This window comes from Mercenaria mercenaria, unplaced genomic scaffold (genome assembly GCF_021730395.1).
Source record: "Mercenaria mercenaria strain notata unplaced genomic scaffold, MADL_Memer_1 contig_3813, whole genome shotgun sequence".
In the NCBI taxonomy this organism is placed as follows: Eukaryota; Metazoa; Mollusca; class Bivalvia; order Venerida; family Veneridae; genus Mercenaria; species Mercenaria mercenaria.
Window position 1 is genome coordinate 13,921 of NW_026461990.1, and position 11,124 is coordinate 25,044.

The following is an 11,124-nucleotide window of genomic DNA, read 5'->3' on the forward strand; positions in this document are numbered from 1 at the left end:
TCATAATTTGTTTGATTTAAGGTGTATGCCAGTTTATGTTCCTTTCCTAATAATAGACGGTTCCAATATGAAATCATGCGACCTTGTACAGTAATAGCAATAGGTTATCTCCCCAATTCTCCGAAAATCATATACATTGGGGTACTTTTCCTTGCTTTTGTTAATTTTCTAAGAAAATCGTTGTGAACTTTTTCGAGTAAGTCTAGATTTTCAAATCCAAAATGTTAGTATCGGCAGAACCGTATGATCAAAACATTCAACATTAGGTCTATTGGTAAATCAGGGTTATTTGATTTTGTTAATAGAAGATGCATAGCCTTTGTTGCTTGTTCAGCGACATGTTTTCTTGCGTTTAAGAAAGATCCATTATTTGTAAAGGTCACCCCCAGATAGTGGTATTTATTTGTTATTTCAATATCTTGAGTACCTGATTTGAAGTTATAATCATTTATGTTTCTAGCACCAAATATAATTATTTTTGTTTTATTTATGTTAATATTTAGTCGCCAGGTTTGACAATATTCCTTGAATGTATTTAAGCAGTTTTGGAAATCCGTCGGAGAATCGGAAAGTATAATGGTATCGTCCGCATATAGCAAAATAAGGAGTTTAAGCCATAGAGTCGAGTCATGTAAGTCTTTGAGCTCTATGCCAACGTTACCATTTTGTTGCATATACGACTGAAGATCATTAAGGAACAGTGTAAAAAGTGCCGGCGATAAATTCTCACCCTGTCTAACCCCGAGTTCAGATACAAATGAAGATGATGTTTCACCATTGTGTAAAATGCAAGACTTAATATTTTATACATATTGTGAATAACTTCAAAAAGTTTCCCATTTATAAAATTTTGCAAAAGTTTATGCCAAAAGACCTACTCTCCATATCTTGTCGAAGGCCTGAGAAAAATCAACAAAGGCACAGAAAAGCTTCTGTTTCTTTCTTTTTCTTTTTTCTTTTTTTAAAAAAAAAAGGTCTGTTAAGAGATGTAATATAAAAATATGATCACTACACGAATAACCTTTTCGAAAACCTGCTTGGTTTTCGAGTAGTATTCCGCTATCTTCCAAAAACCTTGTCAGTCTCGTATTCAGTACTGAGGTGAAAAGTTTACCTAGGCAGCTTAAAATATTGATGGGGCGGTAATTAACCGGGTCTTTTGGATCTCCTTTTTTCTTATAGATAGGGATAATAGTGCCTTCTAACCAGCTGTAATATTCCTGCATGTAGACCACAATTGAAGAGTTTAACATATATTGCCATTAAAATAACCTTTGTACTTTTTAGGTACTCGTTTATGATATTGTTAGATGGACTGGGAGTCTTACCATCATTTATAAAGGAAGAGAGAGTATGTCAATCATCAAAAATTTTAAATGATTTATTTTCAATAAAACTGCTTTCCGACAAAGATATTAGCAAAAGGAGCAGTAAGTATTTAATTAACAAGGTATGCATCTTGGAAAATATGTTTTATTAAAATAATGTATTGTAGATAACCATAGAAGTGATAATGACAGTGTGCGAATAATTTATGACATTTGATGTTTTGCCTCCGTGGTGCTATCAAACAAGTTTGTTGCTCATTAAGAAGGAATAATTTTTAAAATTGCCTTTACTCTTCTTTTTCTTGAGGTACTTGTAAGCGCTTAGAACGTGAATACGGTCCGACCTGAAATCGTATCGACCACGGCTTCTTCAATGTCACTCATATCTAAAGTGTGTTTAATTTCAGTTATATTAAGATAAACCATAGTTCTTGGGAATAACTAGTACTAACATAACGCCAATTTTCTGTAAGAAACTGATACAGGGAAATATCCTGACGTATGTTATTAAAAAATCAAAGCGCTGACAGCACAGAAAGGTTAAAACACGCATTTGATGTGCAATAAACCATTCTGCTTTAACAGTTCAAGTCACCTCCATGAAACAGTGTAACCATTTACATATAGTAGAAATTCAGCTCTGACTAAAACCATCAAGTGTCTTAACACACACAGACAAGTTGGGTAAGACAACCCTATATCGACTTAATTCAAATTTACTGTAATGATACCAACTACTTTTCATACTTCAATGTAATTTTATTTCTCATTTTTGCACATCTATTCGTTTAATGCATTTCTACCAAATTGTAAGAAACATTCGCACCGAACACGCACGTATACCTTTAAGAATTCCTCTAGAAAGAACTGGTCCCCAGTTACGCAACAATTCTTAGATGGTTCTCACCCTTGTGATTTTACCTCCTTTAGACTAGAATGTAAATTTTCCCTTTTCAGACTAAAATTAAGGCATAAGCTTTTGGGTCCTTGGCGACAATCACAGACTTTAGGCAACGAACATTATTCAGTACTAAAATCGACAATATATGTATATCTTAACTGAAGAATTGCGGGATTAGCAATTCTTTAACAGAAATAATTCAATTTGTCCAAAAATATAAATTATTATAACACTACTTTACAAGTCATTTTCTCAAAATTCACGACCTGTAAACACTAGCTCCACCTTTTTTGAGGAGGTGAATTGAAAAAAGAGTTAATGATAATGTCACGGGTTGCTTCGGTAGAGCTAAGATATGCTGCTACTTGTGCCGACCTTTGTCTATACGTAGCTCTTCGGAAATATTGACTTCCATTTCTCAAAAAGAGCATATACTTTTTCTTTCTGTTCTGTTGTTAAGTTTGAATCTTTCAGATCCACTCCATATGTATTTGTAGATGTATTTTCTTTTTCAGGATTATTCTTGAGTTGTTTATCTCCACTCATATGTAAGTTTTCATTTTCAGGTGCTGTTTGCTGCTGGTGGATGTTTGCAGACTTCGATGGATCAAGATTATAACCTTTGTCACTTTTTTTTCCAGATGTTGCCTTCCTGTCGAAGATAGGTGCTTCCCGTATGACATTCACTTCATGGAGTTGACATAGATTGGCTTCTAACTGGGACCCTTGCGTTCTTTCCTGGATTGTTTAGACTGACAACTCTTCGACATATAGCTGCTTGACTTTCAAAAGTATCCTCTAATGGTTCTGTTACGGCTGCCTTGATATTCTTTTGTTTCCTGACAAATCCTGTAATTGTTTTTGTTTCCATGGGATGCAGGGTAGTAGGTTTTGTTGCTTTTACAGTTCCGACTGAAAAATTGGAAATTGCTTCAAATGCCATATTCCAAGCTGAAGCTTCACTCTCTGATCTGTTTTCCGAATTTGCCTTCACTTCTCTAATTAAATTCGTGCCAATGATAACTGAAACAGATTGGTGGTAATCGGTGGTCTCAACGATGAATGTAGGAATACTGAAGACAGTGTCCGATAATGATGGAATTTTTCTGTCTATTTCAGTACAGCCACAATATGGTAAACTTTGTCCGCTGGCGCATTTGATGTCCAATTCAAACTCATCTAATGAATATAATGGTGGAACAGGATCTAATGATTCATAAAACTTAGCAGAAATTGTGGTTACCATGGATCCAGTATCAATGAGGCTTTTTGTTGTTATATCTTCAACTATAATTGTACGTACTTTCGTTGCTATCTCCAACTTTTCTGTGAAACATATTTCTTTTCATGTCAGGGCTTTGATGATTGTCTCTTGTTTGCCTTTTAACAGAGACTGCATCTAGTTTAAGTTGTCCTTTGACTTCTCTGATGAATGGTCTTTTGATGGGGTTTCCTTTTTCTTTTCTTCCGACTTCTTTGGATTATCATCACCACTTCTATTATCACCATACCGTCTCCATCTATAAGGCCTTCCATATGGTCGTGCTATATAGCTATCTTGATTTTCTCCGACAACAGACCTCTCCAAAATCTCTCTTTTAACTTTAAATCCTTCTTTGATTCTTCTATTTCTCCTTTTTCTAGTGCTTGATAGAATAGTGTCTCTCTTCTAACACCCCATTCTGAACACGGCTCTCCTGTGGTCTGTTTTGCCGAGTAAAAATCATGTATGATGGAGTCTCCACTTCTAATATTTCCATAGATATCCTCCATTTTCTTCAGTATCTCCTTAGTGGAAGCTGATGGTTTAAGAGTAAGTAGAACGTTTCTTGCTTTTTCAGTTATCGAATTTCTTACATCTTGGGCCAGTATGTATTCCTTGTAAAGCTTTGTTTCAATTAGTCTTGTTATTTCCAATTCTTCAAACTGGTTTCCATCAAACTGAGGTATTTTAGGCTTGCTGAGTAATCTTCGCGTATCTTCTTCATCTTTCTGCTCCTTCATATCCTCTTTTGCTTTCCCACTTCTCTCCTTATGTCTCTTTTCCAAGCTTTCTTTTTCTTCTCTTAATCTTCGTATCCTCTCCTCTATTTCTTTTCCTTCTTCATCATCAGCACTTTCCGTCTCTTGTTCAGCATTTACTTCTTCTTCTCTAACTTTAAGTCTATATATGCTTTTCATCAGCTCATCTTCCTCCTTCATTTGCTTCTCTCTCCTTAATTTCAATGATTTCTCTCTTTCTTCCCCTTTTCTTCTTCTTTCTTCTATTTCCTTTCGGTTTCTTGCTTCCATTTCTCTTTCAATATCTAACAGCTTCCTTCTTTCCGATTCCTCCCGTTTTCGTTGCTCCTCCTTTGCACCACTTAGCATTTTTACTTCCAATTCTTTTCTGATACTTTCCTCCATTTCTTTTCTAATTCTCATTTCCATATCTTTCCTTTCTATCTCCTCTATCATGTCATGACTTTGTCTCATTTCTGTTTTTTTCCTTATCATATCCTCATTTAATTGCTGTTTAAATGATTCCACTTCATCTGATAATCTTTTCTTCTCCATCAAAAACTCTAACTCCTGCTCTTTCTGTCTTACAACTAACTTCCTTTGATACTCTATCGCATTTGCACTACCCATATTTATAGATTATGATTTAGCAAATATGTAGTTGTATGACGCAAAGTCGAGGGCAAGGGAATCCTCCAATGGGCGAGATTTATTTTTGTATTACATCAAGCTGATGGGCAAGGGCGAGTTTTTAGTTCTATAGTTATTTCGTCATTTTTATCGCAATTGCACTATCCGTATTTATTATATTATGATTTAGCAAATATATAGTTGTATGACGTCAAGTCGAGGACAAGGGCAACCGCCAATGGACGAGATTTATAGTTGTATTACGTCAAGCTGATGGGCAAGGGTGTGATTCATGGTTCTATAGTTATTTTGTCAATTTTTATCGCAATTGTACTATATGGTATAGCAAATATAGTTGTATTACGCCAAGCCGAGGGTAAGGGTAAGTGCCGATGGGCGAGATTTATTGTTGTATTACGTCAAGCCGATGGGCAAGGGTGAGATTCATGGTTCTATAGTTATTTTGTGAATTTTTATCGCAATTACGCTATCAATATTTATAAGATTATGATTGAGCAAATATATAGTTGTATTACGCCAAGCCGAGGGCAAGGGCGAGCGCCGATGGGCGAGATTTATGGTTGTATTACGCCAAGCCGATGGGCAAGGATGAGATTCATGGTTCCATAGTTATTTTGTAAATTCTTATCGCAACTGCACTATCCATATTTATATAGATTATGATTTAGTAAATATTTAGTTGTATTACGCCAAGCCGAGGGCAAGGGCGAGCGCCAATGGGCGAGATTTATTATTGTATTACGCCAAGCCGATGGGCAAGGGCGAGTTTTATGGTTCTATAGTTATTTTGTCATTTTTTATCGCAACTGCACTACCCATATTTATAAGATTATCATTTAGCAAATATATAGTTGTATTACGCCAAGCTGAGGGCAAGGGCGAACGCCAATGGGCAAGATTTATTGTTGTATTACGCTAAGCCGGTGGGCAAGGGCGCGATTTATGGTCCTATTGTTATTCTGTCAATTTTTATCTCAATTGTACGGTCCATATTTATAAGATTATGATTTAGCAAATATAAAGTTGTATTTCGCCAAGACGACGGGCAAGAACAAGCGCCAAGGCCCGAGATTTATAGCTGTATTACGGCAAGCCGATGGGCAAGGGCTATATTTAGGGGTTCTATAGTTATTTTGTCAATGTTTATCGCAATTACACTTTCTATGTTTATAAGATTATGATATAGCAAAGAAATACGTTTTTATGCAAACACATTTATTTCTAAATCATATTATTTTCAACGTATCATACAATGTCATAGTCTGTTTGATAGTGGGGTTGTCTCCCTTGTTCAGATATTTTCACGCACGTATTATTTAGATTTTCAGTTGCATCAATATTTCCAACATTATATCATTTATCTGGGTATCTTTTGAATATTGAATATACTTGATTAGCACAATGGCTTCTTATAATGACGGTATGTTCTAAAAGGCCTCGCATATACTATCTATTAAGATAATTGAACACAAAATAACACTTGTATCATTTCATAAAGATGCATAAGGGTATTTGTTCTGCACTTCATGCCGTCAGTTAACTGGCTATTTGTTAAATCTTTGTTCAGTGTTCAAAGGCAGTCATGCATGCAAAGAGCAAAAGTCATTCAAAATGTTACGTCTGTATACAATATCTGACATTGACTTTTCTTAACATCATTTGCATGTGTATCAATATTGCATTCCAACAACTTAAGTTTTTCTTGAACATCTCAGTTTTACTAACATCGGGAAATATACGTGTTTTATACTTTTAGGGCATTCTGATATATTTTATGAATATAATGACGGCTATGAAGTCGATATTTACTGTATAGAATATCAATTGTTCAGTGATAGTGAAGAGGTCGATTTAGGTTTAGAAACGATTAAAAGTTATCAGAAGTGTAACAATAGTTGCATCTTACATTAAAATTATAATATAATCCCTTTCCTTCTTTGTTGTTCGATACATGACAATGCAGACAACAAATCCTAAAATGCATTGATGTATTTGTTCTTCTTTCTTCCCTCGATTTACTTTGATTATGGGATAAATAATTTATTTACGTTTGAGCGTAGCGAATTAGGAAATAAATGTATTTATTCTAGGTTTAAAGTAATCGAGATTTTACTGTATTGAAAAGTTATTGAAGTGTTGGTTGCACGATTATTTCGTGCAAATTTCAGTTGGTATATAGCTGAGTTGAATAGTCAGTTAAATCATTCGAGGTTGTCTGCATTGCTTAACACAACACACACAACTTACATGTATACAAACTGGATCCCATCCCGCCCACCCATTGGAAGCTTTTTTGAATTTCAATAAGATATTGAAGTCTTGAAAAGATATAAAAGTTAAAACAAATAATAATGATAATAACAAATCGGTCGATATACATGTTGTACATTTTGTAAACGGTTGGAGTGGCATTTATTTCAATATTTATAACGGAATTATACAATAGTCATGCAACCAGGACTAGAAATTCAATATTAGTTTCAACTGAATTTGTATATCAATTAATCGTTAAACTCATGACAGATTTTCAAATATTGGAGAAAACAGTTATCAAAAGAAAGAAATTAGGAACTAAAAATAAATTATATTTTTATGTTCATAAAAGTGTGACAGCCACGTCATAAACAAATGTAATACGAGTTTTAACATTATTTCGAATATTAACAGCACATAGCACTGCATGGAAGTTTCCCTCATGTATTTTATGATATGTTTGGTTAACTTGCTCGGCTTAATTGTAAGAGCTGATTTAAGTATAATCGGTACAGTTTTCATCACGATGTTGATAATAATACAGTTTAGTTTATATTTTACAGATTATTCCAAGAGTTGAGGAGTTTTTCTGGATACATTGTCGCCTAGATTTCTTGGGATGGATATGTGTTTTATAATGATGCATATAGGGAACTGTTCTACAATGGACTGACGTACCACGAATGATACAATCATTTGACTTGTTTAAAGATCTTTTAAAAATATAAAGTTACTTTTTCTTGTAAGATAGAAAGATAGAGACAGTATTTTACCAAAAGTGCAAAATCGATTTTGTCATAGTCTCATTAAGATATAAATACATTGTAAGAATTCAAATGAATTTATATGTACTCGTATATTATAAGTTTAATGAAATGATATGTTCGGAAGACATACATTTAATGAATGTACATGCTTTTGGCTAGCAATTGAATTTCTATAAACTACATTATCTTCACTGAGGATAATGTTTTTCGGCAATAAATTGTGGGGGTTGTCAGGCCGCCGGAAGATGGTAGCTGGTCTTGAGACTTGGTATCTTTCTACTTCCCCCTCCCACGACGGAGTTAGGGTTGAGTAGCCGCCTCGCAGCACACTGACTGGGAAAGTATATTCATATATGTAAGTTTTCCGTGTAGGAATTAAAGAAAATTGATATTTTATATGATTGAAGTCAGCTGAACAGGATATAATTATAAAGAAGTTTTATGCAGTTTTTGTATATATTGTGTATATAAATATCTGCAGTTTTCGCTCTGTAAAAAACCAACAAAATAGTATTATAGTTCATGCATGATGTGTTGTGTTAAAGTTTGAAATGTGTTAACAATGTGGATACATGACAATGCAGACAACAAATCCTAAAATGCATTTATGTACTTGTTCTTCTTTCTTCCCTCGATTTACTTTGATTATGGGATAAATAATTTATTTACGTTTGAGCGTAGCGAATATGGAAATAACGATCAGTTACTAAAATGACAAAACAAATACTTTTAAACAATAAAAATTATTACAAACAGGTGATATTTTTGCAACATTTTACTCACTTTTTTGACCTTTGACCTTTGATATTATGGTTGACCCTGAATGTTTTGAAATTATATTTGCATACTAGACATCGCCTAACATTTAACCATTAAACTGAACTGATATCGTTGACTAATATCGACAAAATATTATCAACAAGAAGAAGTTAAAGAGCCATTTCTTCATTCTTTTACATGAAAATGACCTTTGACCCCTAATATCACATTTGAACTTTTCTGATTTCAGACGATATCTTTATTACTGACATTGTGGGACATATATACATTTAAAAAAATCACGAGCAATTACTAATAATGATTAGAAATAGCATTTATATTTCAAACAGGAAGCTATTCATGCATTTTTTTCACACAAATTTGACCTTTGGCCTTTGATATAAGCTTTACCCTTGACAGTTTTGGGGTTACATCTGCACTGCTGACTTTGCCTGGCATACAGACATTAAAATAAATTAACTTCGGTGACTAATAATGTGAATACATATTAAACAGATTTAAAAAGTAAAGGTAACATTTTTCACATTTTTTGCATGAAAATGAACTTTGACCTTCAATTATCTTGGTTGACTTTGACGTTTTGCAATAAGATTTGCTTTTCTGACTTTGGCTGATATATACACATTACATAAGTAAAACTGAGTGACGTATGATAACAAACTAATTTTTAAGAATAAAAATAAATTTCAAATATGCCAGTTTTTGTGATTTGTACATAAATTTGACATTTGACCTTAAATATCAAGTTTGCCCTTCATTCCTTTTTGATGAATTTCTTTTAGCTGACATTGGTTGACATATATACATTTAACTGACAATAAGATAGTTACTGTAATTAAACAGTGAAAAAACTGGTAGTCGTAAACTTTACCCTACCCCCTAATTTTTTACAAGTGAGTTTTACCTCCCCTATCACAAACATAAGTGAACAAAATATAGATAGGCACGGCTTTGACACTTAAGAAATGGGTTTTCATGGAGGATATGAAATATTGTTTCCAAAAATATATAAACTTCTTTTGGCCTCAATTGTTGCAATAAAAGTCCGTGAGCTCTCGGACCATATCTCCTTTCACTGAATCTGTTCACTTGAAGAATCGATGGCAAGGCAATTGTTTTGATGATGATATATAAACATTTATTTAGCTCCGGTACATGGAATTGTACACGTTAAGTATCGATGTCAAGGACAATTGGTCTGATGAAGATATGTAAGTCCTTTCTCCATCTTTGGTACATGAAACCGTACGTGTGAAGTATCGATGACAAGAACAAATGATTTGTTGATGATATTCAAGGCCTTCCTCTACTTCCTGTATATGGAGCTGTACATGTGATGTATCGGTGGCACGGGCAATTGCTCTGATGATGGTATATCGGGCCTTCCTCTAGCTTCGGTACATGAAACTGTATACGTGAAGTACTGATGGCAATGAAAGTTGATCTGTTGATGATATACAAGGCTGTCCTATTATCTGGGACATGAAACTGTACATATGAAGTATCGATGGAAAGGACAATTGATCTGATGATAATAAATAGGGCTCTCCTCTACTTTTGATACATTTTGTACACGTGAGGAATCGACAGCAAGACAGTTGAAATGATGATGATATATAGGGCCACATGAAGGATAGATTGCAAGGAAATCATAAATTTTGATGATGGTTTATAGGGTCCTCTTCTACCTCCAGAAGAGTTATCAGTCTTAGGTCTAGGAAAAATATTTTCAGCATATTCTTTTAGTTCGCAACACATTTAAAAAACAAACCAGGAAGTTCTTGAGATATAAAACATGGTGCTTTACGGGAACGTCTGCAGCTCATACTAGTTAGACACGTCACCATCACGTTCTTGTTGGATACCTGGTTACATACGTTACTTCACTAACGATTATCAGTTGCAGGATTTTGAGTTTTATTGTAGTCCGCAACACACAACAGACACAAACTAAATCGTGTTTTAAATTTAATACGTTTTTGGTGATAGTAGCATCCTAAACACATGTTATGTGGAAACGAACGGTCAGAGTCTGGTCACGCAAAATGACTAACTGAGTTATACAGTGATATACCTAGTCGCATTAATTGCTTCAATTTTTTTTAACTCAATCAGAGCTACTGTAGAAAATAACTATTATCATTGTTTATGATACCGGTAGCCCTGTTGAAGAAATGTGTTGTAAATAAATTGCAAACGTACAGAAATGTCTTCCAGATACAAGTTATCTATAATTGAGAAATATATCTCCCATAACATGCTTCTCGAGAGTCATCCCAGTCTAAATCATAGAAATTGTCAAGACTGAAGTTAAATTCATCTATCGTAACATAATTATTTCAGCATTTCAATCAGATTTGTTTTACCTCTGTATTTCAATAGTATATCACAAAAGAAATTGTAGTCATTGAAACTTGTTTTCACACTGTCAGAATAAATAGAA

General features: G+C 34.1%; 1 protein-coding gene across 1 annotated transcript; it reads right to left on the reverse strand.

Moving 5' to 3' along the window:
* Positions 1–238: 238 nt before the first annotated feature.
* Positions 239–5,193, reverse strand: LOC128553424 (trichohyalin-like). The gene has a single exon (XM_053534571.1). The coding sequence runs from the start codon at positions 4,858–4,860 to the stop codon at positions 3,775–3,777; it is 1,086 nt and encodes a 361-aa protein (XP_053390546.1). The 5' UTR covers positions 4,861–5,193; the 3' UTR covers positions 239–3,774.
* Positions 5,194–11,124: the final 5,931 nt, after the last annotated feature.